Source organism: Arachis stenosperma, chromosome 5, assembly GCF_014773155.1.
Source record: "Arachis stenosperma cultivar V10309 chromosome 5, arast.V10309.gnm1.PFL2, whole genome shotgun sequence".
Lineage (NCBI taxonomy): Eukaryota > Viridiplantae > Streptophyta > Magnoliopsida > Fabales > Fabaceae > Arachis > Arachis stenosperma.
The window spans coordinates 132,328,405-132,348,512 of record NC_080381.1 but is presented as its reverse complement, the minus strand read 5'-3'; the positions used below and the strand labels follow the sequence as shown (position 1 = coordinate 132,348,512).

The following is a 20,108-nucleotide window of genomic DNA, read 5'->3' as shown; positions in this document are numbered from 1 at the left end:
CTGTGCACAGTGGTAGAGGAATATGATTCTCAAAGTGTGATAGCCATAGGTGCAAAGCTGTTTGTCAAAAAGGTTGCAAGTAGTTTACATACTGCCATAAGATGAAAGGAGAAGATACATGACAATTGACCATCTGTTATAAAAAATACACATGCAATAAGGCAACCAACATTGGTATCATGAGTTCTCAGTGGCTAAGTAAGGCTTTTGTGAAGAAGATTTGTGAGAATCCTAAAATCAAGTTGAGAACCTTGATAAGGAAAGCTCATAGCAAGTGAAATGTTGACCTCACAAAGACCAAAGCTGCCAGAGCAAAGCAGCAAGTGTTGGATGAGATTAATGGTACTTGTGGAGAGCAATATATGAGGATACATGACTATATTGCCGAGTTACTGAGGTCGAATCCGGGTACCACTGTTCGGATACAAGTGCAGAGACCTCTTGAGTTTCAACTAAAGACACCAATCCCTGGTAAGGACATGGACCACGATTTGAGAGGATCTATATCTGCTTGGATGCTTGCAAACGGAGTTTCATGGTGTGCAGACCCATGATCGGCCTTGATGGATACTTCATTAGGACTCCATATGTTGGTCAACTTCTAATAGCCATTGGATGGGACCCCAACGATCAAATTTTGCTAACTGCCTATGTTGTTGTTGAAGCAGAGATAAAAGAAAATTGGACGTGGTTTTTGTTGAATTTGTGCGATGATTTGGGTGCTGTCAAGATCAGATGGTGTACATTCATGAGCGACCAACAAAAAGTGACCCTCAACTTAACCAGATTTCACCTAAAATTGTGTAATTGATTATGTGTTTAACTCATGTTGTGATGTTATTAACTTGTGCTATTTTTAAATTCTGTTTCTAAGAGATTGATTCCTACCTTTGATGAGTTGTTGCCTAGCATAGATCACATATTTTGTGCCAGGCACTTATATAGCAACTTCAGAAAAAAGGTTACCAGGTGTTCAGCTGAAAATGATGATGTGAAAGGCTGCAAAGGCAACATATGTCTAGGAGTGGGAGGGAAGGATGAAGGAGATTCAGCTGGTTGATCAAGGAGCTTATAATCATCTCATGGAGATCCCTGCTAAGTATTAGAGCAAGTCCAGGTTTAATTATTTTTCTAGAGTTGATACACTTGTAAACAACATGTGTGAATGTTTTAACTCTATTATTGTAGAGGCTAGAGAGAAACCCATAGTGTCTATGTAATGAATAGGTGGGCTGACAACAGACAAAGTATAATTACATATGTTAGAGAAATTTTGCCAAAAATAAACAAGAAAATTGAAGGATAGTTTGATAAGGGTGGGAAGTGGTTGGCCATCTATGCGGGTAGGGACAAATATGAGGTGTCCAGCAGCCAGGGTAATAGAGACAAATTTGTTGTGGACTTAAAGTTACATGAGTGCTCCTGTAGAAAGTTTCAACTAATAGGTTACCCTTGTGAGCATGCCATAAGTTGCATTAGGAAAATGTATTTAGATGTTAAGAACTATGTGAACAAGTGCTTTAAGAAAGAGACATACATGGACTGCTATCAACATGTAATCTACCCTGTGAATGCACCAAATCTATGGGACCGGACTCAGAATGATGATGTGTTGCCACAAGTGTTTAGGAAACCAATAGGGCGCCCAAAATTAAGCAGGAACAAGGATGGTGATGAGTCACGCAACAATGGACCACTGTCTAAATTATCCAGGGCTGGACAACAACAAAAATGCTTCTACTATTTTGTACTTGGTCACAACAAAAGAACCTTCCTAGAAAACGTAAGGTGGAAGCCTCAGCAAAACAGGTAAATGTGGACTGATATCAATTTAGAGTATCCTTGTGTGGCTTGTTTATTACTAATGTGTTGATCCCAATCTGTTGATGTCATTATTTGTTGTTACTGGTTGTAGCAGAACGCTGCTCCACATGCCAAGAAGAGTGCTGGAACAACTAGGACTCCAAACCCCAACAAGAATGCAGCGAAGACAACAACAAAGCAGCAACAAAACTTCAACCAAGAGGAAGAGAATTACACAAGTTATAGGGACCCAACAGTCACAAACCTCCTCCAAGAGAGCTAAACGCAGCAGCAGCGCCAGTCAGCCCCAGCCATCCACAACAACAGCTACTAGTCCATCAAGAAAGACCTTGAAGTACATGGCCAAAACACCACCTAGGGCCTGGAAAGCATTAGGATGAATTTATAGTAGATTTTAATGTTTACTTTGTGTTTTATAATAAAAGTGGCAATGACCAAGGGCTGATGTCCCTGTAATACTTTAGACAGTCTACTTTAAGACATCTAGTTTCATGTTGATATCTTTTGTGTTGTTAACTTTTGATGGTTTTCTTTAAGACTTGTTTGGATATTGTAATAGTTAAGAGAAGTTACTTTAAGACTTCTCTCTGCCAAATGGTTAAAATGAATTGTCAGGAGTATAGTTATATGGATTGGCAACTTGAGCCTTCTGTTTATTATTTGATCAAACTGATTTAAACTGTTATAATGTCCAATAATGTATGTCAAAATACAGGAATACATAGTTTTTCATTTCACTTAATAATTGATAATGTTTACAGCACATACCTTTACACATAACTGTGCCAACTTGTTATCCCCTAAGACATTGTTGTTAGGACTCTAACTGTATGTCAATTTTTCATTCCACTCAACATTTGACATTCCTATCAAACTAGGGACAACAACAGTAAAACAAATCAAGATAATTGTTAACCCCCTAAACCTCAATTAAATCGAGTATATAGCAGCAGCCCAGCCATTATCCATCTAAGAATTCCAACCGCAAGTGCCAATGCAAATTTTCTTTTAGCTTTCTGCAGGTTTTCCTTTAAGACACTTGCTTTTCTCTTCAGTCTCTGAATTTGTAGGTTTTGTCCTTCAACATCTGCCCAAGCAAAATAATCACATTCTTCTCCGATTTGTTCTAAAAAAAAACAAAAAGAGGACACCAAACAGTTCAAACCCTCCCCACACTGGCACCTAACGCCATTTCAAAACAAGAGATTGCAAAGAAGTGACTCACCTGATAGTTGATACATCCCCAGAATTTTTTTCTGGGTTCTCCGCTATAAATGATGTCTACAACACTGGTCTCTCCCTACAAAAGCACGTCCTCCTCCCACGAGTCTTGCTACTGCTACGCGAACCTTGGGAAGACGTCTGAGGAGCCATTCTAAGAAGACGACGAACAACAATTTTGCGGGATTAGAGTTCACTTATTGGACCCGATTTTGTTTTTCTTTTTTTTTTCCTTGCTTCCAACGGTTAACTAGAGCCACTATCCCCTTTCGTTTGCCACGTTGAACACAACATTAACTATTACACTCCCACTTAACGGCAGGACTTAATTGATGCAAATCAAAACTATCTTAAACGTAGATAAGACACTTTAAATGTTGGGAACTAAAATAGAATTCACCCTAAACGTAGGGACCAATTTAGTACTTTATCAGTTTATCCTAATAAATTTCATAACAGATTTTTAAGTACAAAATCAAGTAATTTTTTAAAAAAAATTAATAACTTAAGCAACTTTTTTCGTTAAAAATTTTTCTTTTCCAATATTAGAAGTGAGACTCGAACCACATTTCTCTATGTGAAAATGGGATAATTATACCATTTGAGCTTTTAAATCTCAATTACCGTTATATTCTATATTTCCCTCATACGTTCACGTAAATTTTAATTAGTTATAAAATAACAAATATTATAATAATAATAATTAAACTCAATTTATACCAAATTGAAGTTAATTATTGTACACAAAAAGATAGAAAAATAATTACTATTATCTTAATGAAAATCAATCAAAAATTAATTAGAATTAAATTCCTAAAAATTCTGATGTTAGTAAATGAATGAATTTAAATAATATTCATGTGACTCTTAATAGAATGTTAGATAGGTACGCGCCTTCTGGGTATGATGGATCAATAGGATGATCACAAGCTGCTCCGGCCTGTCTCAGAACTGTGATTTTTCTCCCAGCCATAGCAGCTGCACCCTGGAGAGAGAGAGAGAGAGAGAGAGAGAGAGAGAGAGAGATTAATACAAGCAGATAGCGAGGCCATACCGTTCATGCAGTATTATAAAACTTTTCATATTACCTTGTACTAAGCATTTCAAGATGAATTCATTATCAAAACAAAACATTTTAGCGTTATTGATATTCCTTACTCGTCTAATGACGCGTCCCTAATTCGAATAAGGTCCAAACTACTCTAATTCTGTTAGCTTTCAAAATATATCACAACAGTCAAGGTAATAGTTTCTTGAACAAAAGACAATTAGGTATCTCACTATTGAATCACTTTAGAGGATCCAAGTTCGACAAATATATATGACACATAAGTGTCTCGTTTTTTCAATAGTCAAGTACCTATATCAGTATTTAATTTTGGTTAATGACCTATTTATCTCTAAGATAAATGGTCAAAACCTATTTGTCCTTTATTATACTTAAGCTAAATGACTAACATACTAACCAGTATCGTATAGAAAACCAGCCAATTCCAAAGTATCTTATTATTATATTAATTAATAAATTAAATAATTCTGTTTCTTTTCATTAATGAAACCCTAAGATGTTCAGTGAAAAATAAAATATCTTTACTTCAACATAACTTCCACAAACTCCAGACCCGATGGTTGAGAGTGATAGTTAATCAAACATTTCAGAAAATAGGTACAGCAAATATCCCAATAATACCTGAAGGATATGCAGGAATGTTCCACTTTGGGTCATAGCTCCAGAACATGAACAGGTCATCAAAAGACCACCTCTTTTAGTAAGTTGCATCGCAAACGAATTCAATTTTCTGTACATACCAGATGCACCATGTAAAGCCTGCAACATAATTTCAAACTTTCAATTTGAAATTTCGCGGCAAAAACTCAAGTTGACAATGTGCAGACTGTAAAAGGAATATTGGCACCGCGAAATTCCACAGCACTGCTTTCATGATTACATATCAAGGGATTAAGTATCTCGCCAAAAACAAATGACACATACATAGTAATACAAGGCTAATATCTTTGTAGAGATCGTTGGTTTTAGATAAGAGAGCAGAAAGAGAAGAGAGAAATACCATGTGGTGTTGTACCCTATGGAGGAACATTAAACTCTATTTATAAGAATCCTAAAAACCTTAATCCAACCAAATAATAATCATGAAATAATGGATGGCAAAACTAATCTTATGGGATTGTTCTTTGATATTACTAGACATCATAGAAAAGAATATTATCTTTATCAACCTTAACCTTGGTCCCAAATCAAATTTCAAATAGAGCAACGCACCATATATATGTGCTAGGGACTTCCGTATTATTGGATGCCCAAAAAGTCCCACATCGGTAGTATGAAATGCTTGATACTATATTTAAAGAGAGTGGTTCTTCTCCCCTTAATAGTAGCTTTTAAAATGTAGTTCCCCACTTTTCATTGATACTTAACAATAAGCAAAGGCGTCTCTTCAATTTCCATTGGTTACTGTTTCAAAATCAACCATTCTCAATAATGGGTTGGGAGAATGGACCCATACAAAACTTCTAAAATATTTAGCCGAAGGAAAAAATAAAATCTGGATGTTCACAGTAGAAAGAAAAGAGAGGATAAGGAAAAGAAATAAAGCCGCCAATCCTTGTCATATTCATTAGAGAAACCTCATTGGAAAGGAGAAATTCTTGGTTGCTCATGGAGCACATTGTGGATATGGTCATAACAAATTTTTATATTAAATGACATTCTTATGAAAAGAGTGTCATGTGAAACACGACTTTGAGCAAGTATAGTTAATCCTACTTCTTGAACCCGTATACGACTTTATATTAAAATCTAAAACCATGCCCACCCCTAAGTAGTAAGTATCATATAGTAAAGTACTGTAGAGTGCAGCGGCAGATATGTCACTCTCAAAGAATAATTTTAGTTAGAGGTAGTGGCTGCTCATAATTTGCATATAGTTCAAGAAGTAGGATTAACAAATATCTATGGTTTCATCCACAAGCTAAAATGGCAAACCCTGAAGCAATGTGGTCAGCAACTCACTCCTTGAGTTAACTGAAACCCAAGCGTCATAACTTTGTCTCAAGCCATAATTCATACCTTCTTTGTTGGCGCCAGTTTAGGAGGGTCAATGATGACAATATCCCAGGATGCATCCCTTAACTGAGCATCCTTCATAAATTCAGTTGCATCTTCTCTGAAAAATGATATTCTTCCTGGATCCAAATTGTTTAGCACGACATTTTCTTTAGCAAGATCCAGCGCTGGCAATGATGTGTCAATACCTAACAAAATTACTCCATGATGAGAACGGTTTCTCGATGTATATAAAAAAATTAAATAAATAAATAATGAAAAAGTATGCAAAGAACCATAGATCCATATTATGAAAGGAGCTACTTAAAACAAAACCTATAGGAAAAACCAAGCGAGTGCTTTTTGTGTAAAAATCTATAAATTAATGGTATTATTTTTTTTATTTTTGATAAATAAAAAGTTTATGTTTTCTAATATTACAGTAGTTAAATTGAATCTTAATTGCTATTTTTAACCCATTTGAGTTGTCCAGTAAAGTGATGCCAACTTTATCATGGCATGAAGTTTGGATTGCTAAACTAGAGAGAGAGAGAGAGAGAGAGAGAGAGAGAGAGAGAATCACATCAGAGAACCAAAATATATATAAAATAAAAAATAGAAAAATCTGAGGCATGAAATTAGGAACTTATATTGTGTAAACAATTGAAAAGGGCTAGGGCTGTTTTTCTTTTATTAATTCCATGGAATTCTCATACGGATTCATGATTGGCGAATTGAATTCTAAATGGGCCACCAAATAACACCGCCACCAACATAACAAAGTTTGATTCCACTCGATAGAGTCGGCCACATGGATCAAACGGCATTATGGGGCCCTTTCATAGAACATAACTTTGTTTAGCCCATTTATTCTCTTTACACTCTGCCTACACTAAGTCTTTGTTCGACTTGGCCAGTTCCAAGCTCAAATAAAAGCAAAGTTATGTTAGGCCATCGACAACCAATATTAAAAAGTTTGTTGAATCACCATGACATGAAAAATAGCCACAAAACACAAACTACGAAATCCATCTGCCCAAATTCCAATTCTATGTATCAATTCCATACCTAATTCCATGTACCAAACAATCATTAAGAATTCCTCATGAAAAGCATAGTAGCACAATGTGGAAAGGTAAAGTCAGGCTTTTGAGCCTGAAATTACACTAGGCACAATTTGCAGCTACAAGTCACTTTCTTTAAAACACAATGTGACGGGGCTGCTGTTGAATGATCACTCCTTAGATGTTTGGATTTAGGAAGAGGCAAAGGAAACAAACAAATTCACAAGAAATTAAAGAAAAAAATGAGGTGAAGAAAGGAGAAGGTAAATGGGTATAGCTAAACTAAGAAAAAGGTGAAGAACACAAGTTATTTATATTTATTTATTTTATTTTGTTTGAGTTAAAGGCGTTCGAAAACATACCGCATATACCGAAGAAGTACAACCCAACATACCATATATTTGACAAGTAGTATATCTCATGCCCATACCCATACCCATGTCAGAGCATATTATGTTCTATGTAACTATGCTCTAGTCACTATTATGGGTACTATTGACAACTATGTTTAATAAATATTAGGGATATCAAGGGGGAACAATACTGAGTCATTTATTCTCAGTCTTAATCTCTAACGACCAGGATAGGATCAGTCAGAAATGATAGACATAAACTTAGTCAGGAGTAATGCTGGTAATAGTCGTGGGATCATCACAAACATGAGTCTGCTTCAAATCATTAGTGTGCACATGGCAAGTGCAATCTTTACATGAACCAAACAGTTTGGAACTCTTGAGTACTAGCTATAGCAGTCTAAAATTTCACTTAAACATTTCAGAACTTTAGTTCCAAAATAGGACTATTCACCATTGTGTTAAATCTGATTTGCTAGTGGATATTATCAAGTTGTATGTTTCATTTCTTTCTAAATTTCACGCATGAGTTGGTTGAACAACCTATTTCCTACATCATAATACATAATCATAGACATTAAAAATGAACGAGAATTAGCGAACATATAATGTACCAGTGACATTTATGGCACCTCCACGTACTGCATTTAGAGCAAACCCACCGCTGTAACAACAAAGGTCAAGAACCTTTTGACCATCTGAAATGCTTGATATAAACTGTCGATTCTCACGCTGGTCTGCATAAAATCCTGTCTTCTGGCCTTTCAGTGAAACCGTGTATACAATCCCATTTTCCATAATCTGAAAGATTGGAACAACATTCCACAAAAAATTCATTGATAGCTAATGGTTTGCTACATGTTGTAAGTTAACAAAAATTATTTTAGCAAACAGTATTTTATTTTTTGAGATGTTCAAGAAAGTCTAAACATGGTTACACATGATTTATGAAACTCATTTCAAGAGTTTTGATTCAACCAGACACTCAAATTATTTCATCAAGTAAAATATATAATCTTGGATGCAAAAGATTCAGTTTTAAAACTATAACTGAATTTAGTAAAGCTCAGTTGTCACTTTAGGTGAACTGAGATACATCAGTTTAGACATCAACTTTGCAAGGACACATCAGCTGCATCAAACCAGAAGACATCAGCTTGTGCAAGTATACAACAGCCAGAGCAAACAACATAAGCTGAAGCTAAACCAGAAGACAGAACAGAAAACATCAGCTAAAGCTGAATCAAAGGACATCAGCTTGTCCAGAATACATCAGCTAGTGCAGAAAAGATCAGGTGAACTTGAATCAATGAACATTAGTCACTGCAGAACACTTCAGTTAGTCCAGAAAGACTAAACTGAATATCTCAGTTTAAAAGTTCATATCTGAGAAAACTTAGTCTTTAATTTTGGTTGTTTTATGCACTCAGTAAACTGACAATTGTATGCTTAGCTGGAAAAGATTGAGGAAAGAATATCCGAGAGGTGTCAGTCCTAGTGAGATCAATGACAAATGAGGAAGATTGAGGAGGCATGGACCAAAACATCTTGTACGTGGTGAAAGTGTAGTTAAAAATCTCAAGGATTGTTGAGTAGTGGATGTAGGCAAGTCTCAACTCTCAACCGAACTAATATGAATTCATTATGTGTTTTCTCTCATCCTTAACTCTCCTTAAGTTCTGTTAGTTAAGCCTGCTCTTTGAAAAGGAAAAGGTGTCCCAGGGAAAGCTGTTCATTGCACGCAACCCAGAAGAGTAGTAACCTGCAGATTAATCATAAAAGCAGTTTTGGTTTCTAAACTTGAGAGGAATACTACTTGTAACAGATGCAAAGCCTTAGAGAGCTTAGTTCAAAGCAGTCAATAGAGAAAGCTAGCGATCTATGGAGCACAGACATGGACACGGACACGGGACACGGGACACGGGACACGGGACACGGCGACACACCAATTCTAAAAAATTGTCGGACACAGGGGCAAGCATATATAAATAATATATTCATTAATATTAAACCAATAACTATTTTCAAAAACAACCATATGATATGCATTTCTTCCTAAAGTGTATAGGTATTCAAAAGATAAAATCATATACTCTTTATGTCTTAATAGAGTTAGTAAGAGTTTTATACATCACATATACACAAAAAAAGTTATCTAAAGTCATACTATTTCTCTATCATATATGATTGATATCTTCATCATTAGAAAAAGTTACTCTTTCCAACTCCGATTCATCAAGAGAAAGGTGGGCAGCTTCAAGGATACCATTTTCTTCCTCAATTGGTGAAAAATCATCTCCGGAAATATCCCACATCATAGTTTCTCTTTTATTGTATTGTGAAGTTTTTCTTGAAAGAAGACGAAGATTAGTGTGGACAAATACTAAATTTTCTGCACGTTTAGGCTTCAACTTGTTTCTTTTTAGGGAACGGATAAAGGAATAAGTGCTCCAATTCCTTTCACAACAAGAAGATGAAGATGGTTGCCCTAGTAGCCTAAGAGCAATTGGTTGAAGAAGTTTTGATTTACCACCATAAATTAGCCACCAAGATTTTGCATCGACTATGCCTCTATCATTCAAGGAGTCATAATCATCAAAGACACCTCTACCATCAGAAAAGCTTGCAAATTCAACGTTTACTTTTCTCCTCTCCGCTTCATCAGGAAAATACCTCTTCAAGCATTTAACTCTCTCATTAGTGATCTCAATATCTTGATGAGGAGAAACTCGTGTAGGTCTTCTCTCAACCATCAATGACTATAATACCTATATAGTTAGTGGTTAAGAAGAAATTAGTAGCGACCGGAGAGGACATGGAAGCAGCGAGATGACAAGCATCGCGGAAGTGGCGGCAGTGAGGAAGAGATGCTGAGATTGAGAGTGAGTGGGTGTGGGGAGGGACGACGAACACCCATGGAAGCAACGACCGAAGGTGTGGAGATTGACAACGAACACTCGTAAAACGGCAACGATCGAAGGTAGCGGCAGACCGGCAGTGAGGAGAGGGTGAGTGGGTGTGGACAGTGGAGCCAAAGAGGGTATTTGGGGTGGAAGGGGAAAAGTTAGGGTTTTTAGGTTTTACTATCTTATAATTTCACTTTTGGTAAAATTCACTGAAGTTCCATGTCTGGGCCATGTCCTCTGTGTCTAGACCGTGTCCGGGCAATCTTTTTGTTTTTCTGGACAGGACATGTATGGACACGGAAGACACACATGTCGGACAAGTGTCTATGCGCGTTGTGTCCGAAATGTGTCTGACACGCCGACACGGCAACTCAGCGAAGTGTCTGTGCTTCATAGCTCGCAATTAAGTTCAGGAGTAGTTAGATCAACGACAGCTGTCATAACTGACGCTAACAGCCTCCAGTATATAGTTACTCAAATTTCCCTGCTCCCACTATATATATTCTATAACTAAACTGTAATCACACTCGAGTCTTCAGAGATTCCTGTTAATCAGCAAGCAACAGGAAAGAAAATTTCAAATTCTGAACAGTTACTTACTGGACTCCTGCATACCTTTGTTCTTTCAGGACAGTTAGATGAATGTAATTCCTTTGAATGAGACAAATCAACTCCATCTTCCTTTAAAATATCAACAGATGGCCTCCAATTTACATGATTGATATAGTTGATTTTCCAGATGCACGCCTCTATCTCTGATTTGTATTTCTCAACCCAAGCTGCGGATGATGCAACTACAGCTACATCTCCAAAGACATCAACAATCAAACCTGATAATCTGTAGATGACAAATACCCAATTAAAATCATGCAAGTGAACCTCTTTTCGTCAATATCATTTGAGCAAGAAAGAGTGCTTATGAGTAATAAACGTGCTAAGTATACGAAGCTGTACAATACTAGACATTCTAAAAAGAGAGAGTTGCATTTAGTGTTTAATATGTATCCAATACTAATACATTATGGCGTTAGTAGTACAATCATTTGTGGTTTGAGCAACAAAAGAGTGGTTATCACTTATCATTAATAGACCTGCTTAATATGAGTTGTATGATACTAGATATTCAGAGAAGAGAGATATGAATTTGGTGTATAACACTATAACATGTCCAATCTAGTACATTGATGGTGTTAGTCATATACTGTGTTAGAAATAAAGAGTATATCTTATGATTTATCTATCATATAGTATCTCTCAGGATTAGCTGAGATATCTACTATTGTTTCATGATTATTTCCTTATTTGTTTAGACTAGGGTTCCTCTATTATTATAAATTGAGGTTAGTTTTTCTCTCTTGTTTCCCACCATGATACATCAGAATATTGTATTCATATACTCAGTTCTTATTTTCTCACCAAACTTCCTCTTCTCTATCTTAAACCCACATTCTCAATGCAATGGATCATGTATCAAGAAAAACCTTCTTGATAATTTTCGAAGATAAAAGCAATATAATACGTTAATATGCAAAAAACATGAACCTTAACACTAAAATGGTGAGGTGGGCATATATATATACACAATTTAAAGGGTTTAAAACAAGGCCGAGTGCTGATGAAACCAAATATACCAAATCATTAGTTGTAAAATATCCAGATACATTAATCATTTAGCGATGCTGGTACATTGAAAAAGCTGAGAAACAGAAAGGCAACAAAGAAAAGCTCAACCCTTGCATCCCTCACCTGTCACCCTCGCTATTTATTAGACGATAAGCATTTGTATGGACTGAAGGAAGACCCAACCTTCTACGCAAATCAACAGCTTCATTAATTCTCTTTTCAAGCAGTTTCTCCATGTTCAATGCACATGATGAGTCACTGTATCATCAAAAAATTTCAAAAAGGGGAGGAAAAAAAAAAGGACCCAGTCAACAAGGTAACTGGAAACCGAAGAAAATGAACAAAATATACAAACCTAGTAGCTTCAACTTCAAGTTGCATGAGCCGAACACAGAACATCGAAACTGAGTTATACAAGCCCCAACCAATTGGCTTTTCAGTCCCATCAGCTACCAAAACAATGTCTCCAGTCTTAGGTGGTGGCCTCCCAATTATTCTATCAACTGCTCCGCTATACACCATTGGGTTGCCATCCTTAAAGAGTTGTGTTTTTCCCTTCTTTAGCACAACCTTTGCAAAACCTACCAAATCCAAACTGTTCATGAAATAAATTCAGCAAGTTGAACACGACATGACTTTTGACCTCAATCTAGAACTCTGTCATTATCTCATGATCTCGTCCTTGGAGTGAACTGAAGAAGCCATCCGAGTAAGTCTTTCTAGAGTGTTTTTTATTTTATTAATATAGTGAGCAAGAATTGAGTTTAAAACACGAAATTTTGGTTATATTAATATGCAAAGTATCCCTTTTTAAGTTGAAGATGACATACATGTACCCAGTTGTTATTACAGGCATCATGGACTCAGGTCCTACAAAATTGTTACCATTTTAAACCGGAGTTTTCAGCATCGATCAGAGAACTACCATTATTACACAACACTAGTCCCCCCCCCCCCCCCCCAAAACCCATTTTCAACATTTAGTAACAGAATTCATCAACCAATAGTCCAATACATGCCAATGTTATCACTAAAAGCCAACTTCATGTTAGAATCCAACAAGGCACAAAGTTTTTCCCGTCTTCATCTTCACCAAAGTTACTTCTCGGTAACAAAGTAACTCTCCGACTCAAAAATAGAACCCACTCAATTTTATTTTCAAAAAGTGTAAAGCGGAATGTATAGATATGCAAATGCAAGTTTCCGATAAACGCAAACACAAATAGGCATGAGCAAATGCATCTCATTGAAGGGGCGAATTTCAAGTGAGCGAGCACATCCAAAGGAACCGAACAAACAGGTTGAAATAAGAGAGAGAATTGTTAGCGGTTGAAATAAATGAAGCAGAAGTAACACCTTTGGAATTTGAGTAGGCAATTTCTTGAAGTGTGGTTGGGGTAGCTGGCAAAGAACAAGCTGAGAATGACCTCATCAGAAGCGTAGGCATGTGCTTCATTTTTGCCGTCCACTTATCCAAGAGGATGTGCTCAGCCTTCCCATAAACGAAGACGGAGAGAAGCGGGTGGGCTGCGCGGCTTTAAAGGGTGCACTTTTAGTTTAGTTGGGGCTATCAAGGCAGCAAAAATCCAGAATTTATGCAAAATCGAAATGTAAATTAAATACCTAAAACATAAAACTGTATAAAAATTATTTGATCTAATGTAAATTTTATAAAATTATTTTATTCATTTAAAATTACAATATTATTTTTAGAATTAAATCAAAATTCTAACTACTATTATTAAGATGGAGTTTAATTAACTAAAAATTCAATCTAAATACGAAGTCATATAGTGATAAAGGAGGACAATAGTTCTCTAATTTTAATTTTTTACATGTAAATTATATGTAAATTTCAGTTTAATTTTTTTAAAATTTTATTTTAGTCTTATTTTATTATGTAAATATTTTTTGCCCTCTCTAATATTTCATCTAGCTCCGCGGACTAAATATTTTAGTTATCCTATTTTAGATATTCAAATTGAATTCTAAATTAATCTAAAATAAACTTAATTAATAAATTTGATATATAATTTGTATATATAATTTCATAAATTTTATATAATAAATTATAAAATATTATCTTTAAAAAATTAATTTAATAATACTTATACTAAAATAAATTACTAAAAACGAAAAACATATATAATGTAAAAATAATTAAAATATAAAAATATGACATTTCATTATTAATTTTACTATAAAATATATATCTATCAGCTCTATCTACTTCTATTTATCTACTTAATATATTAAAACTAAATTCTTTTTCCAACTAATTAAAATAAGGTGTTAATTTTTCATAAATTTTTGTTCCTCCCAAATGAATTAATTATAATTATATTATAATTAGTATTTAATAAATAATGCATAATTATACTAATTTAAAAAAATATCTTCATTATAATTATATAAAATTAATATTCAATACATTATTAAACTAACTATCAATTATGAATATTTTTAATTATTCTAATTATATTAATTGATATAATTCTAATTTTCATTCATGTGTAATAATTTTATTAGTAAATAGTTGATGCATACATTAATGATGACCCATTTAATTTGATATCAATTAGATAATAATAATAATAATAATAATAATAATAATAATAATAATAATAATAGAAAAGGTCTAGACGGTATATGCATTATATTTTAAAAAAGTAAAATATTTTTCAAAAAATATTAGGATATTAATAATAAATTGTGATTGATATCAATATCAATAATTAATTCTTATAAATATTTTCGTACTACTAAAGATTACCTATAATATTTCTTTTGTGGAATATAAAGGCCGTGATTCATAATATTATTGTGAAATTATATTATATGAACACAAAATTAATTAATTAACAAATTTAATTTTAATTGATGTTTTATTTTCTACTCATATTTTTATTCATTGGTTATTATACTTTTTATATTTACAGTAAATATTGAATATACAAAATAAAAAATAATATTAATTGTTATTTATTTTATTTATTTAGACTCCAAAGACTCCAAATCAAAATGTTAAACTTCAAACTTTAAAGACTCTAAATCAAACCCAATGATTCCAACCTCCAAAGATTTGTTCCAAAAGCTTCAATTTGATAAATTCAACTCGACTTTAATATAAACTCAAGCTAGTTTATATAATTTATTTAAATTAGTACTAGAACATACTAAATTAGACAAACCACAAGGGTTTAGAGTTTTCTTATCTTATCCATTGATAATTGGGACAAAACTCAACAATTATTCAATATTAAATTGTATCTAAACCACCAAAATCATTAAAATCAAGTCACAAAAATGGCGTCCGGTGTGGTGCGGTAATGATGGGTATCATAAATTTGACATTCATGGGTTTCCAACAAACATGGTTGTTGACTTGGAAAAGCATATATGCACATACAGATTCTGACAGATCACAGGTATAAGATTCTTTTTTTTTCTTACTTGGTAGTAGTTATAAAATATTTCAGAAGTACATATGAGGTCTCATTGGCAACTTTTGTAAGAATTGTAACGTTGATTGAAATATAAACTGTTTGTGACGTGAATGAATATAAACTGTTTGTGACTGAACCTCCTCTCTGATTGAATATAATCTGGATTTCAGGCATGCCATGTGTCCACGCATGTGCTGCAATAGCTAGACTCAATGGAATCCTAAAGATTATTGTCACAAGTAGTTGACAATGAACTCATATAAAGAAACATATAAGCATTCCTTGAATCCCATCCCTGGACAAGCAATGTGGGAGAAGTCTCAGTATAGTAGGCCCCAAGCTCCCAAGATTCGGAGGAAGCCAGATCCTTTGAAACAGAAACGACAAAAGGATGCAGATGAAGAGCCTTCAGGAAATAAGAAGAGTAAGACAGATGCAACAAAGCTACCTAGAAAGTACAAGGAGTTTTCTTGTGCTTACTGTGGGACAAAAGGTCACACGAAGAGAAGCTTCTCCCACAGAAAAGCTGATAACATTGCAGCTGCCCTTGCTGCTGCAGCAGCTGTAATAGCTAAGGAGAAACAAAAGGGTGCTAATGCAGCAACTAATGTTGCCACTTCTGCAGTAGCTGGTGTTGCCACTTCTGCAATAACTGGTGTTGACACTTCTGCAGCAACTAATGTTGCTACTTCTGTAGCCCCAACAAATGCTCCTTCGAGGATTGTGCTTTCACAGATCCCTTTTTCACAACTAGATAATGGAGATGAGGAACAAGTAGGATTCCAATATGTCCTATTATTTGTGTTTTTAATGGTTATTTAAAAAAATATATGTTTAATTTAATTTTTACTTTGACTGACGGGGACTTATATTATACTCATGCAACCATAGGTAACTCCCGCAACGAGGCCCGACAAATTACAGCCTAAGAGAAAAGCATCTCCAGCCCCAGGATCATCAAGTGTTGACCCATTGCAAGGAGCAAGTGCTGGAACATTTTCAAGGATGCTGAATTCATGAAATTTGTCCCAACACCAGGAGTGAAGCCAGCATTCAAACCTCCTAGGAAGAAATGAATGATGTTTAGTTGTGATAGACTATTATAGTTAGGGTAGTTGTTTTCTTAATTATGTTTATCTTGTGTCACTAGAACATGGTTATGTGTGTGTGTCCAAATACTTGGCTATTTTGTTAAAGAATTTCTGGATGTATTTTGTTAATGACTTTCTGGATATTTGTTCAGTTGTTGGCAAGCAATGCTTTTGAATATTCAGTAAATGTAGACACTTTATTTCAGGTTTATGAATAGTACCAATATGTTTAATATTTAGCTTTCCTTTATTACTATTGCAATATGACATATATACCAGAGGAGCTAAAACCATGCTTCTTTTTCATGGAAATTTGACTACAATGCTTTCATTCACCCTCAGAATACACACCTTCAGGTCCACACTTTTAATCAAAATTTAATCATACTTACACCATACATAACAATCAGAAACACAACTAAACAAATAACCAAACTTAAAATACTAATCCATATTTTCAAACACCTAATTTCAACTTCCATTGAAGTAATTCTCCATGCTAAATTCATCTTCCAACTATCATCACTACTTGTAGGTTGTGTTTTGCCCACTAAACTCTATTCTTCTTCACCGTCTGCCCACATAAAGAAACCACACCACATTCTCCCAGAACTCTGCCAATTTTACAACAACCAACAAAAAGAAAAAATCTTAAGATTACTCATCAACCACAAATACCAGTAGCAACACATTGAGAAAGAAGAATACGACATTGAGAACTTACATTATAATTTGGACACCCATAAAAGGGTCTATTAGGATTGGCATTTGTTCCAGACCAACGAAGCACTAGACGCATTCCACAACCACACCAGTCAGGAATCTTTCCTAACCTCCCACCATTAAGGTTCCTCAGGGAAGCCCCATGAGAACGTGATCGTGCAGAACTCACTGCAGGTTGGTTTCCTGAACTCATCATTTCTCCATCACAGTCTTCACCGTATTCGGAAAGAAGGGCTGCAAATTAGGGTTTTATCATCTATGGAGGGGTTAAATTGAGTTGATTCAAACTTAGCCACATCATTCACTCATCAAGAATCCACCCTGGCAAGCTACATGACACATGGATACACATGCTGGCGACTTAACGTGCCACATCGGCGTTCCTTTAATGGAACTATTGACAAGGACAAACGTGAGTTACGATTCAATATTTGCGGATTTTAATTGGGTAACTATAAATTTTGAGGTCCAAATTGAGGCCCCTCGAAAATTTCAGGGGCCAAAATGGGATTCAACTCGAGTTTTGTGTATGAAATTGGAGATTTCGGATAATTTAGTAATTTTAATTAAATTAAAAGGTAATATAGTAATTGAAAACTAATTTTGAATCTAATAATAATATCTATAAAAGTATTATTTAATTATAAATTTATAAATTATTTCAACTTAATATTCTAATTCAATTTTTGGAGATAATCAAATTAATTTTTTTAAATTATAAAATAGAACTAAAAATCTAATTATTCAAATTAAAGCATATAAAATTCTTATTATCATTCAATTACTAAAACTTTAAATCATATATAAGAAATTGCTTAATTGATATATAAAATTTCTTAAAAATATAATCTTAATTAAATATAATAAATTATAAATAAATTTTTTATTTAATTTTTTTAAAATCCGGGGTCTTACATAAAGCCACTTGTTTATTGATTAAAGTTAAATTTTCATCTATTATTTGGGCTCTTTGTGTTATTCATACTCTCAACCTTGCTTTAAAGGATATTTGCGCAGCTAAGAATACAGAGAATAACAATTTTATTTATGAAGAATGCTCATGGATTAGTTAAATTGCTAAAGATGCTTCTTTTATAAAAAAAACTTTAATGTTAATCATCATATCAATGAGTTTAATACATTTAAGTTATTTAATGTTGCTCCTACTTGATTTGCCTCTACCATTAAGATACTCAAAAGATTTAGGTTGTTAAAGAAAGGATTCAAAGAGATGATTATAAGTGAGAAATGGTCTTCATACAAGGAAGATAATGTTAGCAAAGTTGAGTTTGTTACAGAAAAAATTTTGAGTGAAAATTTATGACAAAAAATTAATTGTATTCCTATTTTCACAAATTCTATTTATGATATTTTAAGAAGTATAGACATGGATGCACCTACTCTTCATTTGGTTCTTGAGATGTGTGATTCAATGATCAAAAATGTGAAAAGTGTTATATATCTCTATGAAAAAAAGAAAGAACAAGAGTCATCATCCTTCTATAATATTGGGTACTCAATATTAATTTAAAAATGGACAAAAAGTAGCATACTTCCTTCATTGTTTATCATATTCATTGAATCCAAGATAACCCGTTACATTTATGATTTATATCTTTTATTTATAAGTATTAAGTAAAGATAATTAAATTATTACTAATTTCTTCTTAACCACTAATTATACAGGTATTATAGCCACCAATGGTTAGGAAAAGACCCTACACGAGTTTCTTCTCATCAAGATATTGAGATCACTAATGAAAGAGTTAAATATCTGAAGATGTATTTTTCTAATCGATAATGTTAGGAAGACAAAAAAATAGTCAGAACTTATCTTATTTAGCATTGATAATCATTGTAGCATTCACTAATTATTAGAATAATTAATAAATGCTAATTAAGACAAATTTTGGTTGTTTTTGACTAATTATTTTTTGTTACTAAATATTTTCGTTTTCTAATAAAGAAGAGGGAGAAGAATAAACATTGAATTCGCAAGCTTTTTTTTTTATGGTAAAGGGGTCTTTGATGATTATGACTACTTAAATGATAAAGGCATAGTCGATCCAAAACTTTGGTGGCTAATTCATGGTGGTAAAAAAACTTCTTCAACTAATTACTCTTAGATTACTTGGTGATGAATCCATATTTGATGATAAATTTTAGATTGATTTGAGTGAATTTCATCATATAAATCCACATTTATTCATGTAAATAGCATGCTTTTGTGTTTCTCTCTAAATTGTGTCCAATTGTGAAAACAAGCTATTTTGTGCTTAATTTAATCAATTTTATTCCACTTTTATCCCATTCAATGCCTTAATATTTTTTATGAGTGATTTCAGGTGTAATAGGTAGGAATAGCTTGATAAGAGTGAAAGAAAATTATGCAATTGGGAGAAAACATGAAGAAATCAAAGGAGAAAAGTATTTTAAAGTGTGCCCACGCACACTTTCTGTACTTATGCACAAGGGTCAAAATTAGCAACTGTGCCCACGCACAGCTCTGTGCGTACGCACAGGAGAAAAATCAGTGCGTACGCACAAGTAACAGCGCATGACTTCATTAAAAAGTTACGTGGCTCGCGATATGAGGGGCTTTTGGCCCATTTCTGAAGGCTTTGATGCTTATAAGGAGGGGCAAGCAACCATATATCATACCATACTCAACTAAATACATTATAGGGTTAAGTACTTTTTCGTCCCTAAGATCTTGGGTCAAAATTAAAATCGTCCCCAACCTTTTTTCGTTATTAGTATCATCCCCAACGTTATAAAACATTATAAAATCGT

General features: G+C 34.0%; 1 protein-coding gene across 2 annotated transcripts; it reads right to left on the bottom strand.

Moving 5' to 3' along the window:
• Positions 1-3,632: 3,632 nt before the first annotated feature.
• On the bottom strand, positions 3,633-13,600 carry LOC130979803 (uncharacterized). 2 transcript variants are annotated; one of them, XM_057903351.1, is made up of 8 exons: positions 13,412-13,599; positions 12,411-12,636; positions 12,179-12,313; positions 11,048-11,270; positions 8,141-8,327; positions 6,134-6,318; positions 4,736-4,873; positions 3,633-4,030 (listed from the first exon to the last, which is right to left on the bottom strand). In XM_057903351.1, exons 1-8 carry the CDS (start codon positions 13,509-13,511, stop codon positions 3,902-3,904), a joined length of 1,323 nt encoding a protein of 440 aa, XP_057759334.1. In that variant the 5' UTR covers positions 13,512-13,599; the 3' UTR covers positions 3,633-3,901. The 2 variants fall into 2 exon arrangements, with proteins under 2 accessions (XP_057759334.1, XP_057759335.1); XM_057903352.1 differs by having other exon boundaries at positions 3,666-4,030; positions 12,411-12,650; positions 13,412-13,600.
• Between the last annotated feature and the right edge of the window lie 6,508 nt (positions 13,601-20,108).